Source organism: Ascaphus truei, chromosome 4 (genome assembly GCF_040206685.1).
Source record: "Ascaphus truei isolate aAscTru1 chromosome 4, aAscTru1.hap1, whole genome shotgun sequence".
In the NCBI taxonomy this organism is placed as follows: Eukaryota; Metazoa; Chordata; class Amphibia; order Anura; family Ascaphidae; genus Ascaphus; species Ascaphus truei.
This window is the reverse complement of record NC_134486.1, coordinates 226,764,997-226,792,396: the sequence shown is the minus strand read 5'-3', so window position 1 is coordinate 226,792,396 and position 27,400 is coordinate 226,764,997. Positions and strand designations below refer to the sequence as shown.

Here is a 27,400-nt window from a genome sequence, read left to right as displayed (position 1 = left end):
CTCGGGCAGAAAACAGTCACAAACCTCAATACACCCGGGTATACCCGAATTCGTGGGACTAGCCGAGCTCGAATAAAGTGTGTCGCCAGTGTACATATACAATACATAACAGAATACACACCATAACTTAAAGAATAAGGGAGAAAGGTGAAGGAGGGGAGGGGAGGGGAAAAAAGGGGGGATGCACTGAAAATTGCAAGAGGGAAATATAGGAAAAAGAATGGATGAAAATGGACTTGAATAGGACAATTATGAGGTCATATGAACAATAATGACACAATAAAAAAAAGTGTGTGTGTGTGCTGAGCACGAGCATTTTAAGTGAAACTTCGTCTTTTGTCACTGTTTTGTCACAGAAATTGTATTTGTAATGGTGATGTTTTTAATTAAAAATCAAAATACAATTTCAGTGCCAAAACGCAATGAAGTTTGACTTAGAACGCGTGATTTAGCTATTTACACTTCTATATTTATTGTAACTGTGAATTCCTTGTGTGTGTGTGTGTGTGTGTATCAGTCAGTGTGTGTGTCTCTGTGTGCAGCCCTCACTCCCCCCCCCCCCCTCACATGGCGGAGACTCGGGGGGGGGGGAGGGGGGTCTAAGTTCCCCTGGCCCGGAGCAGCCCCCACTCTAAGCTTCTCTATGGCCACTGCGTAACACATGTCCGCCCTCACCGACCCCCAGGTAGTAATGTTCAAGCCCCTCTCCTGTCTTCAGCCATCCCTCCCTTCCATCCAACGCTTCAGTCCGCAGTCTCATGACAGAGACCCCCAAGCTGCTGCCAGCCCCCAGCTGTACTGTCTGAGCTAGCAGCCCAGGACCGTCTCTCCAGGGCTGCCTTCCTCTTCTCCGCGCATATGCCGGTGGGCGGGTGGTGTACGTGTGATGAATCAGATGCCCTCCGGCCCCCCCTCTCCCCGGCAGAAGTCACAGCCGAAGGAGGGGGGGGGGGGGTGGTGGTCGCTCATCACTTGAGGGGGAAGGCGGCCCGTGCAGCAGCAGGGTGCGAAGCGGGGACAGAGGTCAGAGCACATGATTCAGCCGCTGAATTGTGTCCATTCCCCCATCCGTCCAGTTCTGCGTTCCTCTTCTCTGTGCATATGCCAGAGGGGGAAGGGGGGGAGGTTGTTTGTGTTTCCCCTTCTGTCCAGCGTCGACTCCTCCTGGTGGGAGCTGGCAACACTGACGGCCTCTTCTGCCAGGAGTGATGTCACTTCCGTCACCACTGACTTCCGTCTCCAATCAACACATTCACTCCAATGTCCTGCCAATATACTTTAGTCCACAGCTACATTCTAAAATGGAAACCACATATGTGGAAGGCAATTGATTAAACTAGTTACTGTACATTATACTTTGTACCTGTGACATGTGACGTAATTGTTTTTGTAGGGTTCATTTTGGCACAGACTTTGAACTTTGATCATTTAAAATTTCCCACTATGCCTAAACTATCTCTGAGGTCTTTTTAAACTTTTTTATTAGTACCTTTTAATAAACTAGGAGCTAATATATTTTTAAGTGTTTTGGACCAGGTAAAAACAACAGGGTTTTTTTTTTTTTTTAAAGTATGTTTTTTAAAATTGGATCCATGTGTAAGATGTGCCAATGTTGTGATATGGTTTGTTTGATTAATCTATGGGAGCTGTTAAATTTAGTAACACAAAAATGAGTAGGTTTATCTGACATTGAAATGTCATCAGGTGTATTACAGAGTGTAGCATCCTCTGTTGTTGAATTATTTTGAGCATCTTTCTTTCTCTTGTTTATGAATTTAGAGATATTTTTCCTTTTCTTTTTTTAGTAAGGTTTCTATTTTTTGGATAGAGGCTCTCTTGAAGGCAGTTTCAATAAGATGCTCATCATACCCTTTACTTCTAAATCTTTCACTCAGAAATTGAGATTGTATTTGAAACTCTGTGTCATCCACACAGTTTCGCCTCAAGCGGAGGAACTGGCTGAATGGAATATTATTGATGCATTTCTGTTCATGACCACTGGTTGGATCTGGGAACGTATTGACATTGGTACTTTTAAAGTGTGTTTTAGTGAGAATACTATTGTTATGGATATAGATCTCTAAATCCAAGAAGGTAATATGATCTTTATTCAATTCGCTAGTGAATTTTAGGTTAAATTGGTTAGAATTGATATTACGAACAAAAGTGTGAAATGATTCTACATCTCCGTTCCAAACTACAAGGACGTTATCAATGTATCTCATGTGGAGGAGAAACATCAGACACCCATATATGTTGTGACTCCTACCATCCCATATACAAATTGGCAAAAGAAGGTGCAAACCATGTTCCCATTGCAGTGCCACATAATTGTCGTGATTGAATAAATAATTGTGTTTGAGGATAAATTCAATAGAATTGTGAATTAATGAATGTTGCTTAAGTCAGTGGGGATTTTGTTAGGGGGGTGCGGCAGTTGCAGCAGCCCCCCGCTCTTCCCCGAGGCATTTGAGTTAAATGCCGGGGGTCCGCGTGAGGTCTTTGCAACCTCAACTTACCGGGGTTCTGTGGTCTTCTGGATGCGTCGCCATGGCAACGCGGCCCCAAATACCGCAGCGGAGTCATGTGACATGCATCGCCATGGTAATGTGTGTCAAATGACGCTGCAGGGTCATGTGACGTAGCATGAACCGCAGTCAAAGAGAAGGTGGGGTACGAACGCTGGGGCTGTCGCAAAAGGGGGGGGGGCGCAGCTCCACAACTTTGCACACCCTTGGCTTAAGTGGTAGTGTACCGTACAGTGATAAATAATGATCAACAGCTTGAAGACCCTTATCGTGTGGGATACTGGTATAAAGTGCCTGGACATCTAACGTGGCTAATTCATATATGGGTTCCCAAGTGATAGTGTTGAGAAGCGATAAAATGTCCAATAAATGTGAAGGTAACGTACACACCATTGGTTGTAGATAGTGATCAAAATAGTGAGAGAGGTTAGCAGTGAGTGAATCTATACCTGAAATAATAGGTCGCCCTGGGGGATTAGAAAGTGATTTGTGAATTTTGGGCAAGTGATAAAATATGGGGATGGTGGGAGTAGGGCGGTAAAGATTCTCAAATTCCAATTTGGAAAGAATTCCTGAATCACGTGCTTCACTAAGCAACAGCTTTAGTTCTGCTAGATATTCAACACATGGATCCTTTTTACGTTTACGATAAGAAATGTGATCCAAAAGGATCCTCTCTGCTTCATTACAGTAATCAATTTTATCATGGAGTACTGTCCCCCCTTATCTGCCTCACGAATGATAATGTCTGTATTGGTTTTTAAAAATTTCAAAATAATTTTTTCTTTAATTGTGATGTTTGCCTTAGTATGATGTCGAGAATTATGAGTTTGAAAGAGATCCACAAAATCTTTCTCACGTTTATTGAATATATCAATATATTGGCCTTTCGAGTAGTGTGGATAAAATACGGATTTCGGTTTGTGTTGTGAGTGAATAATGGGTTTATCTTCTAAATAATCTGAAGTACCCTGGTCTACCAAATCCATAAGCTCTGCTAAAACAGCGTGTTTATTGGTTGTAAAAGTACCAGTATCTAGTGAGTTATGAGTATCTGGTATATGGTGGCTGTGGGTGCTAGTAGAAAAATGTCTGCAAAGCGCAAGTTTTCTAATGAACTTTGTAGGTCTACATATAATTCAAAGTTGTTCAAATTACTAGTGAGTGCAAATTACAAACCTCTCCCTAAGACTTTCATAAGGGAGTTATCAATTACCAGGGAGGATAAGTTAAATATCCCATTGTAAAATGACCAACATGAAAGATTTTCATGCAAGAAGCTTTAGACAACTCCCAAGTGTCTTCTTCAAGTGTGCACTTAACTTCAGCCGGACTTTTGGGCATTTGCTGTTGTGATCGCTGCAGCAAAGATCACATGATCGCCACCGTCCCCTGGCTGACAGAACCCAAAGCAAGACTTGTACTTGTTAGTTTAGTAAATCTGGCAGAATTTATTAAAACTCTGGTTTGCTGCGAATGCAGAAAGTGCCTGCAGACCCAAGCTTCGTAAAGATACATCAATGGACATCACTGTATTTCAAAATGAATATGCTATACTTTCAATTCAGAGTCTAATAATATTTTTTAATTTGTACAGAACAGTCGGTATACTGTACATCAGGCAAACATATTGGAAATACTGTAGTTACGCCCCTCAAAATGTTTTCGTTGTAATGATTGTGCATAACGGCGACCTCCATCTCCCAATGACAGTCTGTAAAATGTGTAGCAACATCTATAATGACAAGCAGCTAAATGAATCTGACCTCCTAATGAGAATAACAAAATGGGCTTGAATAATTCATTTGTTTTGCTCTTACAAATACAAAGTACAAGTTACAGTCTGACAACATTTATTTTGTCTTAACTGAAATGTTTCTCATTGTGGTTTTGCTGCAGAAAGTAAAAAGTTTGACAATTATTTGCAATTTTACTACGTTTCTAAAAATAAATTAATATTAAAGCAGCAAAATGTGAAATAAATCAGTTGTTTAGTATTAGATAATAGTTACTGTATTTTTGTAATTATTATTCAACTCTTAATGCCATTTTTAATGAGTTTTAAAACACCCTTTGTTTTCTATTGCAGGTTTTAGCCCACCTCCCCAGCAGTGCAAGATCTTTGCAAAACTTTCCTGTTTGTCATCATTTGTTGTCAATGTCCCCAGCCATTTGAGCTGTAAACTGTAACAATAGATGTTGCTTTAGTAATATAAGAATACATTGTAGTTGCTGAGTTACACTGACTGAAGCAGCCATTATGTTAATTACACAATCAGGATTTTGACAGATGTATAACAGGAACAGCACATGATTGCCATTTTAAGTAAGAATGTAGAATTATACATTGCCACATGCTTTTACATATACAAATAAGAAAAAAAGGGGGAATGTAGTATTGCTGCTTTAATGTAATCATTTACCGAAATAAAGAGAAAATATCATAGAAAAACAAATAAAATAACACAGAACTGCATCTATTTCTTATTTTAAGTGACATCACTGAATAGTAGATAAAACAAATGTGAAATCTTTACTATTGGAAAGATCATATTATTTTGACTATTGTAAATATCATAATATAAACAGCCTGCTGTGAATCCCCTTCTCTTTGAAAACAGATGGGATGGTAGAAGTAAAATTGCAAAGGTGTGATCAGACTTTCTATGATTACAGAATAATTACAATTAGTCCAATTTGTTGTTTTTTTTTAGCTGGTTGTGTCCCTTCCCAGCATGGAAAATCTTCAGAATTGTTGCAACACAGTCAAAATGACAAAGGGTAAAAATTATTGGGTAGTAAAGTATGTAAGAGCCAATCCTGCTCTGCCGCACAGAAGTCAATGGGGCTTAACAGATAAGCTCTAACGTTGCTAATACAGATTTAACTAATTAAAATAAATGACTGTTGTGATCTTGAAAACCCATGAGACCTAATTATGGAGCGTTTTCAATATCCCTATATATGTAAGGAAAGGGTACACGGTACTGTTTTTAAGGACTGCTACAGCCCTGAAGTATGCAAGTAAGTCTAGTGACGGAAGTAAAAAGAGGTACTGTACTTGGAAGGAAGTCTGGGCCAGATTACTTTTACTGGGTATGTGGGGAAAACAGCAAGCCAAATATTGTCAACCATCACAGGGGGAAGGGAGGGTGGGGGGTTACTCATTAAAATTCCAATTGACTTCAACTGCAAGGTTCTGTGCGACAGTGCCGCAAATCAGCAGTATTGCAAATGAATGAATAAGCCCAACAGAATCCACAATAGATATGGGGGAACACTTTGCTAAGTCTGCAAATGTGGTGGATATCTGAAGCTGTTGAAGTCAGCCAATAGATTTCCCCACAGAAACCCTTATTATTCACCAAATGTGTTCACTTTATCAGGTTTCACTTCAATCTGCCAATTTTCATAGAAACAAAAATGTGGGGGGAAATTCATGCCTGCGTCGTTACAGCCACCCAGACAATGCAAAAGTCTTATTTCAGTGTATGGATGGGAGTAACGTCAAGTTTGGTGGGTATAATTTACATAATATAGCAAACAAGAAAGAAGCCTAACAGACTAGGCAAAAAATCTGCCACTAAAGACAGGGACACTCAGGGGCAAAGTGAAAATATGAACGCATACAGTATTTATTGGCCACAACTATGGACACAAAAAATATAAAAACAAATAAAAATAGAGAAAAGACCATCAGCAGGTAAAGCACAAAAGATAATGTGCATAGACAGACATAATCTCCTCTGAATGAATGTGGAGACAATTCATCCCAAGGGGCAATCACGGTGATCCTCTCATGATAAATATGAATTTGTACCCGGGTACAAAATTGCAAATAGTGTGGAAATCAAAGTGTACCTACAGTGGGGAAGGGCAACAAAGCAGCAAACTAACAAAGTCAGTGGCACTAGAAGTGATACAAAAACCTACTATAACAGCAACAAATATAACCTAATGCACAGCAAATGCAACAGAGTGCAGACACAATAACACAGAGGAGGAGAGAGCTGTAAAGCTGTAATGACGCAGGTTAGGATTGCTCAAGGTTAAATATAAATGAGAGCAGCATGGTGGAAAAAACCTGTCCTGTTCGCTGTAAGATGGCAGCGAGACGATATCTGCCCACCCAAACTGTGATTAAGGTATGATGGGGCAGAAGTTCTTTCCAAAATGTGTTGCTGAAATAAAGATATGCCTCTCTCAGTAGTGCGGTAGCTGTCTGTGTAGTAGTCAAAATTGCGATGGTCTTCACAGATGAGACGCCTGCTGATGACATCACCCAACACGTGTTTCGCCACAAGACTTTGTCAGTGGCGTGTCTTCATAATGTAACATTCAGTCCCTGCGTTACAGTAATCTGAACACATTTTAGTGGATAGTGGCCCGCCTAGCCATAGGTCGGGGGGCGGGGAGGAGTCCTGATCGAGGGGCCATCCCCTCGCTGGCCCGCCCCCACACCTTACACCTCTGCCCAGGGGAGGAGTTTCCAGAGGGCCTTGTTAAGGCCAGGCTGGCGGGCAGCACGGCCACTTTGCTTCCCGCCAGACGATTCCCACCCACCCATCCCCTTAGGTAGTGTAGGGCAATCATGTAACAGCCGGCAGCGAAATGTTTAGCAGTGCCATTGTATTCCCTGTAAGGTGGACATATGTATTGTATGCTGTGTTAATGTCTCTTTGTTCTGTTGCAGTATGAAATGCTGAAACTTTGCTGAAAATGAAAGGAATGAGGTTCCGAGCAGATGGGGTCGTTGACCAGTTTGCCTTTGTCGCGGCGGCCGGGAGCTGGGCCGTTTGAGCCCGGGGGCAGTACGAGTGGGCAAGGTCAGTTATCCATGACCTCGAGAGCCCGCTCACGTAGGGCACACGAGGCCAGCGGTTCGAGGGCCGGCTGACCGTCCCCTCCCCCTCCTGTCAAAGGAGTACTCTGGCAGGGAGTGGCATTCACCCCTCTTAGGTTTTCTGTATAAATAAATAGCCGCAGCCATTTTACCTCCAGTTCATGTTTCCTGTCTTTATTTGTATGTTACATGTGGATACGGGGCGGGGGGGGGGAGAGGGGAATCGCTTGGCAGCCTCCCTGGTTGAGGGGAATCTATGATAATACCTAATTTGCATCTCATTATGACTGTCTGTTTTATCTAACGCTATGCTCTTTGCTGGAGAAAACGTGACTTAACGTTGGTCATTACGATTAATTTGACGTAACATATCGTTAAGTAGCCTAACAGCGTAATACATCCAGGCCACTAAGAGACACACATTCAAAAATAAAGAGCAGTCCTTTTTTTAACCACTCACTTCACAGTGAGGCATGAATTGCAAATGCTGTACCCCTTCTGTAGTTAAGGGGTTGCAGTAACACTAATTCCCATAAAAAAGATGGCTTTGGTCATTTATACTTGTTGAAATTGGAACAATAATTACAGTAGATTTATTTTATACTTTGTAGAAATAACCACTGTTAATTTGGACTTGTGTAATCCCCCTCAAAACTGTATGTGTGTAGTTATGTAATATTGATCTATATATTAGTAGAATGTTTGCTCTAGTGGTTATGTCGCTTCATGTGAACTACAGGGATGGATATGGAAAAAAACTGATTATTTTTAATTATATTTCCTCTAACATTTAATTTTACAGTCACATTACCATTACCATCTGTTAAAATTCAGCTTTTGAAGGATCCCACACATTCACACACAGCCAGGCCATGAAACCAATTAACAGCGGAAGAATCCATAAATTGGACGCCGTTCACATACAAATGTTACATTGTCTTTGAAGTAGGAGTCGGCGCTAATCGCAATTTTTTAGGGGGGCATTTTTTTTTAAAGAAAATGCTTCGTTCAGGAAATATGTGTTTGAAATAGTAATCTTTTCAGTGCCATTATAAGGTATCAGGTACGTCATGGAAATATGCTTGTTTTTTAGGGGAAGATCAGTGTGATTGCTCTGACGCAGCGGCCAGCCCGATCGAAGCAGGAATGGAGCTTCTAGGGACCGGCCGCGCCATGTCTTCGCTCCAAGGGCACTGAAAAGGTGTCTGGGAGGTTAAAATGGAGCTACAGATTAATCAAGATTTTTTTTTTTTAAAGAGCACGAAATGCTCACGGGACAAGATACTAACATTATATGAGTTAAACTCATATAGAGGGAAGGGGGTTGCTGATTAAAGGTTCAGCGTGGGAATTTTGTTTTCCTGTTTCCCATGGTTGCATAAGGCAAAAACTGCGCAGCTCTTTCACTGCTGATAGGATTTTCCCTGCACTGAAAGACCCTCTAGCTGCGTACTGTAGATTTTGCATCTGAAAGCAAAAAGTGGGTCTTTCAAGGTATAATTAGGGTGCTACTTACTGGCATATCACATATAAAGATGCTTTACGTGCCACCATATGTTTACAACACAAACCACCATTCTGAGGCATTTGCTCCCCCTTTAGCATTCTTATTGTGTAAATGACTGTTGCCCCTAGCAACTCGTGATTTTGACGAAACAATGTTAAAAACGTCTGACATTAAATGGTCACTAATGATCCAAGTCATTTATTTAATCAGGGGGTAAATGCCACAGTTTACTTTAAACCTTGTTACTCCCTCACTGATAAAAAAAAAAAGATGTATGTTCCTGGCATCACGTATGCCTCAGTTAAGAAAAATACTATTATAAACACGTTACTCTTTCTTAGTTAGATCTGTCTATCATCAAATTGAATGATTCTTGAAAACTCAGAAGAAAACCTGCTACAATAACTGTACCAGACATGTACTTAAATGTATCTAACATACGTTTTTACAAAGCAAAGTATCCGTTATTTTAAAGAATTAATTTAAACCTGCAAAATATATTATTCCACCTTTAGCAGAGATTAAACAGAGATGAAAAGGCTTAAAAACTTGATATACTGTACTTCAAAAAAACCTCAATCTATTTAATATGAATCTCAAAATGTAGATAGCTCTTTGGTAAAGATGATAGATTCAGATGTACATTTATAAACTACAGTAAAAACCTGTGTAATACAGTAAAGATCTAATATACTTTCCCACCCATTAAAATGTTTTACATTATGTTATACGCTGTAGCTGAAAGAAACCAGACCTCTAAAAATGAATTAAAATACGATGCTTGTGTAACTGCATGTACAGTTATTTCTATCCTCAAATTAGCATTGCCCTATAAAAATCCTACTGGTTCCATTATTTACATGTCAGTAAAGAAACAAGGTCAAAAAACATTAAATATTAGGGAACAAAAAAAAAGTATATATAATAATAATATATATATATAAAACATTTGTATCCAACATTTAATTTTAAATATTTAATTTCGCAGACCTAATACAATTGATTATTTTTTTTACTTACTTGTTATATGAATTCAACCAAACCTGGACCCATATAGAAAAGTGATAATATACAGTATACAGCTGTTGTCTGAGGGGAAATGAGTAATGCTCTTGCTGTGCTGTGAAATCACCCCAAACTGGCTTTTCTTCCTAGCACCACCAACCTCATCTTCACGAAAGCACTCCTGACACATCCATGCAATCTAGCCCCCACTCACATCCATTGGGTTGACTCCAGCCTGAGCTACAATGTAGCAGCGTTGCCATACAGAATGTCCCATTGCTGGCAGCCTGCTAATGCTTGCTGGAAATAAAGTAGAATGCTAGCAGAGACTGCATAATTACCAAGCAGTAACTGAAGTAATGTGATGCTTAGTGGTCATGCTAAATAATATATCTTGGTGTAGCTCAAGAACCACATGAACCAATGCATTTTTGCAATATTCCTTGCTATTGAGCTGGTATCAAAAGGTGGTGATGTTTAATACATTTTTGTCCTTTAAAAGTCCAGTAATGTTTGCCATTAGCATTTCAGAACATTTCAAAGCATTTAAACGTACACTATGCTGCACCCCAACTACATGCCAGATTAAAATAAATATATAGCTGCTGGGAGAGAGCTTACACTAATGGGCACCCTCCAGGAGAAGGAAAGGATCCAATTATTCACTCTTTTGAGACATTGTAGGGCTGTCGGAGGCTGAGAGGCAGCTGCTTTTCCATCTTATCCAACTGTATTTTCTTATTTTACTTCCACACTTTGCACAGCAGACAACTGAAAAAAGCAACATCACTCCAGTGGACTGAAAATATTGTGACGGTGATAGGGAACAATGATCAACGTTTTGGTCCTATTGTGGACTCTTGACAAAGGTCCACGATAGGACCGAAACGTCGATCCTTGTTCCCGATAACCTTTTAACATATTTTCAAAGTCCACTGGAGTGCTGGTGCTTTTTTTCAATTGTCTACGTGTTAGACCCCACACTGTCTGGGTTTTCTGAGAATTCGTGGTAGATTACCGCTGAGTATGTGAGTGCACCTTCACCCCTTCTACTCTGTGCTCTGTGACAGCTGCACAAAGCCCCTGTAATGCAAAATTATATACTCGGGCATGTTTAAATATCAATGAAAAGTAGCAGCTTTCATCTGCCAAATGGGGAAGAAATGTGCAGTTTTGCTTAAACCCACCCCTGCCCTCCAATGATAGAACAGTGTTCTTTGTCTACTTTTTAATGTGTGTTTTTCAGTCATAAACACGATAGGCACTCACGTAAAGCCCCAATCCCATTTAGCAACATATGATGGAGCAGGAATAAAATATATGACCACTATTTAATTTTATATTTTGTGAAATGTTTTTTTTTTACATTTACACTTGAAAATCTATCCAAAAAGCACAATGACAAATACTATATCAAACAATAAACAATACATACTGCTTTTCTAGAGGCTATATACATACTCCTTTTTAGTGGCTATACAGTATATAGATGTAGACGGCGTTATTGCACTGTTAACGCATCCGTTTTGCAGACCGCCTCCTACATCTCTGTACGTACTGCTGTTTTAGCTGCTATACAACAGCTCATGTCTAACAAAGGAAGTTTGCACTGATCACGACCAACATATAAAATATTTTCAGGAACCAATAAAAGCAGACATTTTTAGGATCAACAACAAAAAAAGTAAATGTTTCATCAAAAAGGAAAACGACTTCACTTTCTCTTCTGTACCCTACCCACAATAAAACAATGTCAAAAAAAAAGATTTCGGCAAGTCTCAGGATATAAAATCAACAATGATAAATCAGAAGCACTTAACCTAACAATGATGACCCCGGAAATCAAACTATTACAGGCAAATTTCAACTATACATGGAACCAAAACTGTATCAAATATTTAGGGATCCATATAACTAGCACATACAACCTACTATATCAAAATAATTATCCCCCCCATTTGAAAAAAATAAAAAAGACTTGCAGACTTGGAACAGCTACCAAGTATCCTGGATTGGGAGAATAGCAGCAATTAAAATGAATATACCACCCAGGCTGCTATATTTTTTCCAAACTCTCCCGATAAAGATCCCGCTTAGGGAACTCAAAAACATCCAAAATGTAATTTTCCAATTTATATGGAAGAATAAAAGACAATGGGTTGCGAGATCGGTGATGCTAGCACTAAGGTCAGGAGGAGGCATGGGTGTCCCGGACATCATTAAGTATTACCATGCGGCCCACCTAAAGCAAGTAGTGATGTGGAACTGTACTCCAGCAACCTGTGGCTGGTTGGGGATACAGTCTACCTACGCGGACCCCTCCACCCTGGCGGCGGAACTTTGGAACTGTCCGGAGGGAGAGGGTTCAGCTGGAAGATTTAAATTGGGATTGATGAGATGCACGTGGGACATATGGTCTAAGAGCAAAAAGAGATACTCCCTCTCCGCATCCCCCTCTCTTCTAGTTCCGATAATAAATAATCCTAGGTTCCCACCGGGCTGCTCCCCAAAATACAGGGGGAACTCAGGAAATTAAATATTTTAACAGCTAAAGAATTAATAGAGAGGGGGAAGAACCTTTCCTATCAGGAAACAAACAAACAGAAACCCCAAAAGCAGGATCTCCCAATGTTTAGTTTTCTCCAGATTCGACATTTTCTGCAAACAATTCTCGCAGAACGCCAAATTTTCTACCCTTACGAATTTCGAAAAACTATGTATAGAGGGCCTCCACAGGAAGGGCTTGATCTCGGGAATATACACGGAGATAGCATCTCACACAACTTCCCAACCCAATAACTATATGCTGAAGTAGGCTGAAGGCCTTAATATAGACATAGATAACGACGACTGGAGGGATATCTAGGAAGCATCAGCCAAACATCAATTTGCACGGTTACAAAAGAAAACATTTACAAAATTTGATTTCACTGGTACCTAACCCCGAGTAGGCTGACCAGATCTTCCCGGGAACGCCAGATCTGTGTTGGAGAGGATGCGGTATGAGAGGAGACATGGCCCACATCTGGTGGTCATGCCCACGCATCCAGAAGTTCTGGTCTATGATCCAAGATTTGATATTTGAAAACACAGAACTGAGGATCCCGTTAGACCCTTGAACTTCCTCTTAGCCAAACCGGTGAATGACTTACAGTCTCCTGTATCCAAATGAATCTCATTTATTCTCACAGCAGCTTGCTGCTCAATAGCATCTGTGTGGAAAAATATAAATCCCCCAACCAGGCACAAAGTAATCCAAAAAGTCAATAATGTAAGACTGATGGAAAGACTGTCAGCCCAATTAAACCAATCGTTAGATCGATTCGACAAGATCTGGGAACTATGGTCCTCAGATTAGAAACCCACCAAAAGAAAACGAGTAAAGTAGACCAACCCAGCCCAAGAAGATAGGCTGGTCGCTCCACACCAAACCCTCCCCCCCATCTCTCTCTACCCTTCTTCCTTCTCTCTTTCTCTCTAGTTCTTTTCTATCCTACTGAACCACCTAACAAAACACACAAGGTATACCTAACAAACCAGTACTATTAAGCCACTGGTTGCAACGCGAAAAGACGCCAGACTAAATGGGGAAAAAAGAGGTAGTTGAGCACAAAATCCAACTGCCAGAACCAACAGTTAATACAATGTTTAACTATAATGCATTCCATGTAAATTGACAACTGTTAACTAAAGTTGCATATATGTAATTTGTACTTACCTAATAAAAAAGATTTAAAAAAAAAAAAGATTTCGTAAAAAGAAAAAAGAAAGAAATCTAAAGTTACATGTCAAAAGGAAATATCTTATCACGATACAACTTGGAATCTACTGTAAAGTTAATTGGCACCAAAATAAAATTCTGGGCAGGCGACTTTGAACTGTTCTTTTAATGCAGCAATGACTCATACTTGTCCTCTTAAATGAGATGAAGACAAGGAAAAGCTCCTGCTGCAGATTTCCTGTCTGGCCTTGGTTCAACTACAGATACGAACCTACTAACAGTAGAGCTAAAGAAAATATTTCTGCAGTGTGTTCAGGGCTGGAAAGGGGGGGGGTGGATGTGGGAGGATGACATCCCTCTAGTTCCGGAGATAGAAAAAAAATGTAGATGAAATAAGAAAATTGTCAAATTCAAATTATATATGTACTTTTTTTCATTTTACATATATTTATTTTTTATTTTTATTAATATAGTCCTCCTAGCACCACCTATCGACCAAGTAATGAACTATTTTTCATACAGAAGCAGACAACTTTCCTGTCTCAGGTACCGCAACTGCTTGCGGGGAGGTAACCGTACCCCAACCGCAAGCAGCAGCAACCAGGACAGTAAAGTTGGCTACATATAAAATTATAACAGCAGGGGTCCCTGCTTTGAATGGGAACCTCCTGCTGTGATAATCAATAGCTAAACTTTCCTGAGGCTCCTTGCACTAGTGCTGTACCAGCCCAGTCTGACACTGCAACCAGCAAGGTCTTCTGGGATTTGTAGTCAGCTCAGCTGTATGGCAGATCTAGCCAAATAAGGGCACTGACATCACTGACCTGCTGCAAGGGTTCGTGGCAATTGAAGTTTCTAGCAGCATCCCTGCTAATGTTGAACTCCCAGGAACCCTTGCAAAGAGGTCAGTGGCCCTTGACTTTTGGTTAATTGAAACTTTACATTTGTGTTCATTAAGATAACCCTAAAAAAATTAGTGTTTTGAAATACTTTAAGAAAAAGTGCACCGAACCGGATAATGTTAGTGTTGGTGAAAGTGAAAATGGGACAATAAAAAAAAACGTAAATTATCTGAGAAAGATGACACTGACAGGGCCAGCCTTGTCCCCCAAACTCCCAGTCCCAAGACATCGACTTCTAAATCTGCTAGAACTTCAAGAAAAAGAGTTGTCTATTTGTGAAATTCCACAGGTGATATTCCAGATTGTTGGACTCAACAAGAATAGCCATGGATTATGTCAAAAAATAAAAAAAATGCAATGTGGGTAGCCACATCTCTCAATTGGTGGCTGAAAAAAGCCTGTGGAATACATATTGGTGTCGTTTTTAAATCCAAGTAAGTGGTACAAAAAGCAACCAAGAAAGAATTAAGAAAAATATTTTCAAAAACAAAAAAAGTCAAACTCACATTGCATGTCAAAAAATGTAAAATACAGGAAATAAACAAATAATAGAACAAAGTATAATTAATTATTAAAGATACACGAAGAAAAATATGCAGAATTTTTAGAACCGTTTATAATACAGTCCCCAAAGGTAGACCTTTTACAGATATGGAACATGACATTCAACTGCAAGAAGTCATGTTTTATATGATATAAACATTTTTTTACCTCTTTGTAAATTTAAAGCCATTTGGTTTTGTGCTAACAAATAACAGATTTAATTTTTATTTATTATAATTGTTTTTTGTAAGTACACCTGCTGTTACTGACTATAGAAGATTATATGTGACTGCAAGGGAGACACAACTGGATGATTTCAGGTTCCTTATATAGGATTAACTAAAAAGAAGTACCACTGTCCATTAGGGTCACGTGGGAACGGGCCTTTATTATTCTATTACCCCGAAACATTGGCCTCCCTATTATAATCAATGATTGCTGTTTGTGCTCCGATAGTTGTGTAGTGTTTTTTCCCTCGGTGCTAGTCCTGTACTCTTCATTATTTTTCTGTACCATTTATTGGTGATTTGCTGTATACTACATATTTTCATTGCACCGTTCTCTTCGTGTTCTGGTTTTTAGGTGGTGGATGTGCACTGCATTTCTGTTGGTATATCTTATGGCTTGTGAAAATATAAGTGCAATAAGCGCTCGTGTAAACAAAAAGCGATCAAATTAACACATGTGACATTAGAAAAACCTGTTATACAAAGTCCAAAAGATAGTCCTGGAGCTGCCCAAAAGGTTGTTCTGGTCTCTCCCAACCAGATATAGATGTATGGATGGAAAAAACCTCCTGTGGCGCTGAGGCAAGGATGAGGATATAGTCGTGGATAAAGTTCTTCTCTTAGGCAATTACCTCAAAAAAGGAAGACAAGACATGCAAAAAACACTGCAATAGTACATTACCCAGGGACAAAATGGATTAAACAGAGCAATTTAATGTTCAAACAATTAAACAAAACATAATAAAAGAACATACATAATTCAATATAAAACTTTCATGTGCTGCTGCACTTTGAAGGTAGAACTTGCTCCGCCTTGATAAAAATTGAAATCCTACTCACCAAAGGTGACAAGGACATGCATATTAGTTTTAGGGTCTTTTCACCAGGTATACCACTCGCCGTGGGGTGACATAAGCCAGTCACTGGGGGATAATCGCCAGTCCCTGACGAAGAAACCCACTATTAGGAGTTTCGAAACGCGTTGGAGGTTTTTTGACATCGCAGGGACACCGTAGCAGTGAGATACAGGAGGTGACATCAGCAGAGGAGCCGATCGACCACACTCTGGCAGCAGCAGACTCCGAGTATAGATGGCGATTCTCCCCCAGTGACTGGCTTATTTCACCCCACGGCGAGTGGTATACCTGGCGAAAAGACCCTAAAACTAATGTGCATGTCCTAGTCACCTTCGGTGAGTAGGATTTCAATTTTATCAAGGCGGAGCAAGTTCTACCTTCAAAGTGCAGCAGCACATGAAAGTTTTATATTGAATTATGTATGTTCTTTTATTATGTTTTGTTTCATTGTTTTACATTAAATTGCTATGTTTAATCCATTTTGTCCCTGGGTAATGTACTATTGCAGTGTTTTTTGCATGTCTTGTCTTCCTTTCTTCAGGTAATTGCCTAAGAGAAGAACTTTAGCCACGACTATATCCTCATCCTTGCCTCAGCGCCACAGGAGGTTTTTTCCATCCATATATCTTATGGCTTGCTTATAACAAAAGTATGATGGGAAGACGAAATCAGAACATATGTTGGAGCAACATGGAGAAGAGAGACTTGTAACCACAGTAATTGGGGAGGCCTTCATCCAGCAGTGGACTGACAAGGGTTGACGATGATGATATACATACTGTACAGGTATATATATACAGCAGGGCCCCGCTTCTCGGCGCCCCGCTTTTCGGCGATCCGCTGATACGGCGGCACCGAGAAGGGGGCCGCCATCTTTGATTCCGAATCACGCATGCGCAGAACGGGCGGTTGCGCCCGGCGCGCATGCGCAGACCATTGTCTGCGCGCATACCGTAGTTTGCGCGCGCAGACCATAGGCCGCGCATGCGCAGAATGGCAAAAACGCCGTTCTGTGCATGCAAAGAACTGAAAATCGCTGAATCCGCTTTCCGGAGATTTTCATTATACGGCGGGCCCCTGGAACGGAACCCGCCGTATACCCGGGGCCCTCCTGTAGTATAACATTTCTGATACTAGTATTATAAGTACATTTTCTTTACTGTATGCATTACACACTATCAACTGTGCTATTTAAAAAATCATAAAAAGTTAAGTAGGTGACAGTAAATAAAAGACGTTGATCACAACAGTCACGCCTCTGGTGATTACTGGAGGTAAGAGAAACAGACCAGAGATACAGAATGCAGCAAGGTGTATTCACAATCATTTGGAACATGTTCCGCAGATGTGTGGTATATAAAGACACTTAAAGTATTTAGAAAAGGATCCAAGCTAGGACTGAAACACTAATGTATTGAATATGTAGGGCCACATTCCCAAAGCAGCGCTCAGTGTCTTCCAGAGCCAGGGTGTCATATGGCAAAGCACCACTTAGTACATTTCTCTGGTGACTTAAAACCGGTGTTATACTCCTACCTTAAAAGGTTGATCCATTGTTTCCCTTGGCAGCACCTTATCCAGCGCATCATCTGTGCTGCTCCTTTTCAGATTAGCAATTGTGACATCGGGTACATTACTGAAATCTATAATATCAAATAAAAAAGTATTTTACTTCTCCTACAGAAATTACTCAAGATTTTTTTTTTTTTTTCAAGACAGGTGACATTGATTTTCTTTTTTTTATTTCTTTAAGTTATAGTATAAATGTTCGGAGGCCTTTTTTCTTGAATGAATACATAAGACCTTAACATTCACATCAGTATGAAGTAGGCCAAAGTTTAAAGCTACAGACCAAGCAATATCCTACATGTGTGTGTTTTTTTTAAAAATAAATCAGTGCTGTATTATGAGAAAATACTTGTAGCATTTAAAAAAAATAACAAAACAACAACTCTGAGTGACATTTTTTATGTTTTATAATGTAACAAGCATTTTTTGTCTCTATAGAAACCAATTACAAAGTCACATCCCCTTCCTCTTCTGTAACAGGCTCTGGCACATCCCTTTCAGCTCTGTCCTCTCTCTAGCAGTGCACCAATTGTATCTAGTGACTGCCTGGTCACATGATCTTCCCCACAGAACTTTGCATCTTTAGTCCTCTTCTGTTGCACTGACAGCCATTTAGTGAACCCCTGAGCCGAATCTTCGCCGGTCAATGGGCAACTTAGCGAATTACTTATCATTGTGAGGATTGTATTGATACACATATTAAAGAAAATAAAACCTATGTCCCTTTTCTTAAATGTGTACAGCATTAGTGCATGAACCACTGACCTATGGTAAATAAAGAAACATATGTTGGAGTTTTTGGAGCGGTACTTTTAAATTGGTTCAAGTGTTATTGGACACAGCATTTTGGTCTAAAGATTGGTATATTTGTAGAAGTCTGGAACTCTCCAACAGTCAGAAACTTTAATACATAGAAGGTGCCTATTAATGGCAGTAGCTGCAAGAAAAGTGCAGCAACATGAATTTTTCTGTGTTCAGCTAATGCTCCCTCACCAAAAAAAGTAATACAAAAAGTTCAAATAAATTCTTCACGTTTATTTTTTACTGGCTATCCCAGATGGTCTCTTTAATAAAGTCTGCTTAATTTATACACTGTATGTTGTCTTAGGACTTTAATGCAATTTTAATGAATTCTTCCACTAAAGCTATAATTTAGCAAGAACAAACACTTCATGCCGAAGCCTGGCTAAAAACAGGTCTACTGCTGGTAGAACATCCTAGAATCAGATTTATTCTATAAATAAGTTAAAAACGTATGGTTAATTTGCAAGTGTTATCCAAGATGGGAGTAGATGAGTTATGAGGTATAGGATATCATTTCTCACGTTGACATCTAAAGACATTTAGCACATGAAAAATAAATAATGTAATCAGTACTTTAAAGCTGCAGACCAAGAAACAAACCGACATGTGTGTGCTTTTTAATAGACCAGTTCTATACTATGAGAAAACACTTGTCGCATAAAAAAACAACAACTCTGAATGACATTTTTAATGTATTATAAGAAAACAACTCTTCTGAAACAGGCTCTGGCACACCCATTTTTGAGCCCTGCCCTCTCTCTAGCAGTGCACAAATTGTATCTCATGACTGCCTGGTCACACGTTCTTCCCCACAGAACTTTGCATCTTTGGTCCTCTTCTGCTGCACTGACAGACATTTAGTGAACCCCCAGGCCGAATCTTCGCCGATCGATCACAGGAGAACGGATCGATCAACAAATTAGCAAATTACTTATCTTTTTGTGTTTTGTATTGATGCACATACAGTATTAAAGGGGAAAAAAAGTTTTAAAAAAACGGTAACTTGGACTGCAGTACTACTCCCCCCCCCCTTTTTTTCCCTTTTTTCTTATTTGTATATATATAAAACACGTCAAAATGTATAATTCTACATTTTTACCTAAACTAATAATCGTTTGGTGTCCTGCTATAAATCTGTAAAAATCCTGATTGTGTGCCTAACATAATGGGCGTCTTCAGTTTCAATCAATCCTCCAGTCAGTGTAACTCAAAAGCTACAATGTATTCTTAATTTACATTATCTTTGTTACAGTTTACAGCTCAAACGGCTGGGAATATTGGCAACAAATTATCACAAACAGGAAAGTGTTGCAAAGATCTTGCACTGCTGGGGAGGTGGGCTAAAGCTTTCTATGGAAATCAAAGGATGCTTTAAAACGAATTAAAAATGGCATTAAGAGTTGAATTAAAAAAAAACACTCTATTATCTAATACTACAGGACTGATTTTTTTTAACATATGATTTCACACGTTTTGCTGCTTCAACTACATACAGTGGCAACATGTATTGGAGTCGCAATTACAGTAAGTAAAGGCAATCATCTTTCCAACTACACTTTGATGTTTGTATTGTAATTGAATGTGTTTAATTTTCTAAAGGGGAGATTCATTTTCATTTAATATTAGGCACCAAAGACTAATGGGTTTTTCAGCAGGAAAATGGTCTAAGCAGCCACTTCGGAGTATACAGAATGACCTACTTCACCTGAGCAGCACAACATCAAATAAATAATGCATGTTGGCTAGTCAGAATTTCACCCATTGGCCGTGCAATATGCAGGCCTTCAGTCAGCCTAAAATCTAATGTGAAAACACCCTTGAGTTGACTAGACCAGTGGTGTGCAAACTTTTCAGTCTGCGCACCCGTCTGCTCTCCACCCCTGCTCATGCCCCCCCCCTCTTACCGTTCCTTTGCGTCTTTTGACGTGACGACATTATGTGACGTGTTGCCGACATCATGTGACCCCGTGGCGTCATTTGATGTCGCGATGTCATGGCAATGCGTCAGCAGAAGCCGCAGGAGACCAGGTAAGTAAGTTACAGAGGTCTTGCGCCCCGGTCCGCCCGCATTTAATTTAAATGCTTCGGGGAAGAGCGCAGGACCTCTGTAAGTGCAACGCCCCCCCCCTGAAAATCTTCCGTCCCAGTTTGGGCACCCCTGGACTAGACTATGATATTGCGACTTTCTGTCTTTCTATTGGTCCGTGTCACGCCGGACATTTAAACCACCATTTTGTTTCCCCTTGATGTGACTGAAACAGCGTCCCTGTACCGGTAAGTATTTTTGGAGCCTGGTGGGGTCCCTAGAGCTGAAAAATAGCATATTTCAGCTACAGGGACTCCCTGGTTCACATATGGGTAAAAAAAAGTACACGTGCCGGAAGAGGCCTTACAGCTCAGTCACATGAATGAAAACATGGGTGTCCTAATTCAAGTGCTTTTTTCCTGGTTCATATTCACTACACAACCTTTGACATCAGAGGAACACAAAAAGCAGAACGTTTAACCATGACTGAAGATACACTGCTTTCTCAGTCTCCTCCAATTGGGTTAGTCTCCTCGTGGGAAGCACTTCAACCTCCCAGAGTTCCAAGCAACGTGTAAAGTGCCACCCCATTAACCACTTGACTAAAGAGAGGGTGGCACTGCCCTTTTAACCCTATGTATGCCCTCCATGACATTCATGAAATGGTCTCATGATCCTGTGCACATTTCTACTCAAGTGAAATGGTTGTGTGCAGATGACAGTTACACAACTGTTTTCTTATTTATTACATTCAAAATTCTGTTAAAAAAAAAAAAATCAGCTGTGCAGTATTAGGTAATGCTTTTTACTGTATGAAGCTTCCTTGTGCTGCTATAGCAACCATTTAGGAAGCACAGCACTAACTCTTTTGGATTAGGCAGCCATATTGTGAGCTCTGGAAAGCGGGGATTGCATAGATCAGCAATTTAGATATAATTGCATTGCCACAAATGTATAGAACTGCTGCATGTATTAGAACAGGGGTCTCCAAACTCAGTTCCCAGGGGCCGCCAACAGGACGGCTTTAATGGATATTCCTGTTTCAGCACAAGTGGCTCAGGCAGTAGCTCAGTCTTTGACTAATCCACTGATTGAGCCACCTGTGCTGAAACAGGGATATCCATAAAAGATGGCCTGTTGGCGGCCCTTGAGAACTGAGTTTGGAGACCCCTGTATTAGAACAAACAACAACAAAACTGTGGAAGAGTCAATGCCCCTTTTTGTTTCATTGCTCTGTGACACTTAACGTTATGAGATTGGGGGGAGGAATAAACAGTAGGGGGAATTGCTGCATTAAAGGAGCAAGAACCACCGTTTTCTTTTTTTTACATAGGATTGAAGCAGGGGGTCTCTGGAGCTGATAATCGTTAATATCAGCTCCGGAGACCCCCTGCTTTCACAGATACGTACCTACGTAGGGTGTGCCAGTATCTCAGTGGAGTTTAAAGCCCCAGGTCATGCGGGCCAACAGGAAGTTGCACCGGATGATGTCACAGCTTCCTATTGGCCCGCAGGACGCGGGAGCTTTGAGATGCTGCCATTACATGAACCACATAGCCGAGCCACAGTGGCTACCGGCACCCCCTACGGAAATAAGCAGGCAGTCCCCAGAGCTGAAATGAATGGGGTTCAGCTCCGGAGACTCCCTGCTTCAATCCTATGTAAAAATATGTTTCAAAAAGGCTGCTTGGATTGATGCTTTAAATATAATTCCATCTGCTCTTCTACTTCTGAAGTGGTTGTGAAAGCTAAAAACAGCTTCATATTCGTATCTATTCATTTTGCATGTCCATCACCAAAGTACTTTGTTCCTACACTTCACGTACTGCGATTAGTACTGCTATGATAAGCACCAGCTTACAAAACCTGCAATTGTCTTTCTGAATAAGCAGAGCAGAATATACTCTCTACTAAGACACACAAAACTGGTAACAGCAACAATAATGATGTTAGCTGTCCTCAAAGAGCTTTGAGATAATGTAATATGTTATTATATATTTGGAGATGGGATCCTATTAAGCTTAAAACATATATTCTATTTACCTAGTTATATTCTTACAAAGGTTAACCATTTTTTCCTGTTTGACAAGGAGATGAAGTAAACTTTGTAAGAATGCAATCATTATTGTCACAGTGTTTTCCACTGCGTTTCCTGCCCAATAAAATGCATACCATCAGGTGGCTCAAAGCTTACGCACATTTACAGCCTGTACTCCCCTGATGTTCCAATCAATTTAAAAAGCATCTTGCGTATTATGATAATTTCATACAATGCCGTGTTTGAGTCACAGGGAGCCAACAGGAAGCAAATGAATGAGAAAATGTCAGTATCACCCACCAGGCAACGTATTCATCCACAAAAGTAGGAAAATGCAAAATCCATGTGTTATTGTTCGGCCATTTAACACATCACAGAGCCATAATTACACTGCAGTCAGTCCTGCTCATACCAATTCAAAATATCAAGGATAATAAGGGCCAAATTACCATGAGAACAATTTAAAGCTGGAAAACATGTTTCTATATAGTGCCTTACGAAGGGGAATGTTCAGACATGCAGGCTTGGTTTAGACTGTGCACAGAAATGGTCTTGCACTCAGAAAGTCTGGACGAGTTTTTAAATAAAATGAAACACTGGTATATTGCCTATTTATAGTATGACAGTCTGATCTCATAAAGTTGAATGTCGTAGAGCATTCAAACAACTGTGACTGGCAAAAGTATAGCTCAAAATAACAAGGCCACGAGAAACCCGTTGTTTAAACGTATTGACATCTTCACGACCATTTTCACTTGACTTGGTATGTTGCAGTTAAGTAAAAGCATGTGGCCAGCTAACACATTCCCTCTAATAATCATGTTTAGATTTGTTTCAAAATGTTAAATATGTTCAATGTTCAGCTCAAAACATAATTTCTCCTTGTTTTACATTCAAAATGTTAGAAAGATAGAAACAGAGTTTGACGGCTACCACTTGGCCCACCGTGTCTGCACATCTTCCTATCGGCTGGAAAACCTCAGACCCTATTTGATTATTATTATTATTATTATCATCATTTATTTGTAAAGCTCCAACAAATGCCCCAGTGCGGTACAATGGGGTTACAGAGGGAAATATATTACATAAACAGAATGACATGCCAAATAAGGATGAACAAGCGCCCACAGATACAAAAGGTAACGATGGCCCTGCTCTGTAGAGTTTACAATCATGATCTTTGACTTTCTTTCATATTTAAGATAGCTTTATGTCTATCCCAATTATGTTTGAATTCCCTTCCTGTATTAGCCCCTACCATGTGTGTTGGGCTATTCCACAAATCCGCAACCCTTTCCGTGAAGCCCTTCCTCACATTTTCCCATAGCCTTCCACCTCCCAGCTTCAGAGAATTAGCTCTTGTTCTAGCATTCTTCTTTCTGTGGAATATGCTTTCCTTCTGTACTTTGCTGAATCCCTTTATATATTTGAAAGTTTCTATCATACAGTATTCCCTCTCTCTTCTATCTTCTTAACTCTACATATTCAGGTAATGTAGTCTTTGCTCATAAGGTGCTTTGCTTAGGCGCTGACCCGTGCTGAGGCGCGCTGACGCTTCTCAGTGAGCCCCTGAAGCCGCAATGAGAGCGGCTTTAGCAGGGGCTCGCGCACGCTTCCGCAAGCGTGCGGAAGCGTAGGTCTTTTTCAAAAGATAGATTTTCGCACTCACGGGAGCGCAGGGCCGGTCACGTGAGCGGTTCGCCCAATGAGGGCGAACCAGCTCCGTGACGACACAGCCCCCCCTCCCCCGACACGTCCCCGGATGGCGCGCGGACCAAGGCCAGGGAAAGCACCCGCTTTCCCTCAGCCTCCGCACGCCTCGCCTTAACAAAAAAAGTTAAGGACACAAATGCAACAAATAAACTTACTGATCAGTCACACTGACTTGAGCAATGTTCACAGACATAATCCTTCACTGCCGAAGAAAAACGAATTATGTCAAAATATTGTTTTTGTTTATGTTGCACCTCTTTATAACTAATGTTAACCATCCCATGTATATAACAGTTTCAGTTTCTTATCTAGTGCTCCGATCTGCATATTAGAAAACAGTACAATCACCCTCTAACACCCGTATTGGTGTCATTTCCTTACTTACTAAGCATGAACACATGCCGTAAGCATTGGATTTCTTTCAAGTGCACTGAAAAACAATGGGTAGTACGCAATTTCTTTTTACCCATTAATTCTTATAAAGGCAAGGCAGGTGCTTCAAGCACTTACTGTAGTGGTAATGCTACAGACATTATGTTCCCAAGTTTACTGTGCCATATGATTCCAGTTCCTGTTATCTTGAATAAAATGCTGCGGGATAATCAAGCTGCTGTAAACATATATGTATACTGTTTACAAGTAGGCGCAGAAATAATCTGACTGCAGTATTTATATATTTTGCTGGCATCCAGTGAAAAATAAATTGTACTAAGATCTAATTTGTTTTCTGTGCATCAAAATCTTTGTGCTGAAAAGTAGTAAAAAAAAAGTTATGAAATGTGCATCAAATGTATGCATGTCATTGCTGTATGTTACTTCATACACATGAGGACTGTCAGTGGCACTGCGGACAAACAAGCAAAACGCGCTGGAACCAGTGCCCTTTGCGGTCCGGGTCGATTAACGCTTCTGAATAGGAGCCCCACAGCGTTAAACCTCCGCTTGTACGATAACTCCCTTACCTGATCTGCAGTGCTCCTGTATGAGCGAATGGAGAGGAGGTGTATGGGTTCCACATACCTGACCTCCTCTGCCCCACATGCTGTCTCTACCGCCTGCAGCCGACACTCACTCTCCCTGCTCCAGCACTGTCCAACACCCTCGTAACGTACTGATGCAGCAGCCGTTATTCGAACACATCTCGGCGCCGATTTCGTGTGCTCTGCTGTTCCCCACGCAGCATGAACGCGGCCAATCGCCCCAGGCACCCGCGCTTATCGCAGATGTTTTGTTTGAATTTCATGGATTCTGTTTCTTCGTTTGCAATAAAATGGATGAATTGTAATGTGTACAGGACTGTGCTACTGTGTCAATTCCATGTTTTTAAAAGCCAGAACACTACAATTCGTTTTTCTGCACTCGCCACACTCGCATCTTAGTGCGGGGAGGCTGGAATTCATCCCGCGGTTTCAAATCGGGATTCCGATGTACATGACGCGTGAAGTGTTCGAATAACGGCCGCTGCATCAGTAGATGGCCGAATTTGCTATCTACATCATGAGTGGGCATACTGTAGGACTATATTTGGTCAACTACGTCATCAAGGGGGATGGACAGGAACCTTTTGAGAAAGCGCCAGAGTTGGCGTGAAACGTGTGGGAGGATAATTTTTGTCCTGCCTGTATATTTTTGTATTTTTTAGTTAGGCAGGTCCAATGATCTATAACTTGTTTTCTTGATATCCTGTGATTGGAGTGACGCACACGGGGGTCACGGAGCCCCCCACAACATCTGATCATAGAACGCTGAATCAACTGGAGGAACAAGACGGTGGTTTATTGTGAGCAGCAGCTCCACACCATGTATACCGTAGACACAGGGTCAGAATTCTAGCCGCAGGCATCCCATGAGGATAATAAATTTGCCTTTCACGGGAGTAACTGGGTTGGTTCATTACTTTTCCCTACATATGTGTCCTCCGCTATATTTCTATATTTATCAGCAGTGGAAGGTTAATTTCTCCACCCAACCGATCAGTGCCCTGCTATATTTAAACACAAAATTATTTGTTGACTGCATACCATTGCGTGATTTTCTTGAGTTTATATTCGGTTTGCAATACATAACTACAAATTGCTATCCTGTTTCAACTCTGCCCTCTCTCTGGCTAAACAAACTTTGACAAAGTGCAGGGATTGCACGAAACGCATCAGAGGTTCCTTTCAAGATTCTTGTTTTAGTGTCAATGTTGCCAAACGTTCAATAAATAGTCTTTTTGATACAGCGATCCAGTATCCGTCTTCCTTTCCTCCATTTGGAACGCATCGTTAGCACTTGTTGGTACGCAGTGCACCGCCAGTATCCATCCCTCCTGGGAGGAATTTTTTCTGATATCCCTTTCGGGCTGGGAGCACGCTTTTTCCAGGATCCCAGATAAACGAAGGTCGTAAGTACTTTAATGCGATTACTACATGATGAACTTTGAGTTTATATGTTAGTGGTCTACCTCTAAGGGTTTTGTGTATTATTGGATTAAGGGACAGTTTTCCTTTTCACACGGTTTTCCTTGACATCCCATATACTGTATCTGAACATCTTTACATACCCTCATGTGTGAGCATAAATGACCATCAGTACTTCACATTTATATACTAGATATACCAAATACATGTGTATTTACAAAGGAAATATTGCTTGTGGATTACAACTATAGAGTGACCAATAGCATTTTGGATGCATTTTGTGAATAACCTTGAGCACTTGTTTAGGAGGTTGCCCTCCGTTTTTTCCTCTTCTCTGGCTTCGATTCCTTATTCAGACCACTCTCTACTGCCTGTTGATCTTCCTCCATCTCACCTCAGGACTTTGCTGATTATTTCAAGGAAAGGTGGAATCCATACGTCAGGACATCACCTCTGTATCCTCTCATCCTACACCTCTTCCTAACTCTTCTCCTGCCTCCTCAACTCTTTTTCCGCTGTCGCAGTGGAGGATGTGTCGTTGCTGATCTCCTCTTCTCCCTCTACCACCTGCCCTCCTGACCCCATTCCCTCCCATCTCCTAAAAACTCTTGCTCCTACTATAATCCCTACACTCACACACATTTTTAACTCCTCCTTCTATTCTGGTACCTTTCCATCCTACTTCAAACATACAACAGTTATACCGTTACTCAAA

General features: G+C 40.6%; 1 protein-coding gene across 8 annotated transcripts in view; it reads right to left on the bottom strand.

Annotated features, from left to right (window-relative positions):
- The window catches only part of TIAM2 (TIAM Rac1 associated GEF 2), a 329,759-nt gene that overhangs the window by 55,421 nt on the left and 246,938 nt on the right, over window positions 1-27,400 (bottom strand). For 7 of the 8 annotated variants that reach the window (XM_075596950.1, XM_075596946.1, XM_075596949.1 and 4 more), the window contains one exon: window positions 17,670-17,776. In XM_075596950.1, the coding sequence (XP_075453065.1) occupies window positions 17,670-17,776 (107 nt within the window). Of the gene's footprint in view, window positions 1-9,898; window positions 10,190-17,669; window positions 17,777-27,400 lie in introns of those variants that run through there. The other variant, XM_075596955.1, reaches the window with a different exon arrangement.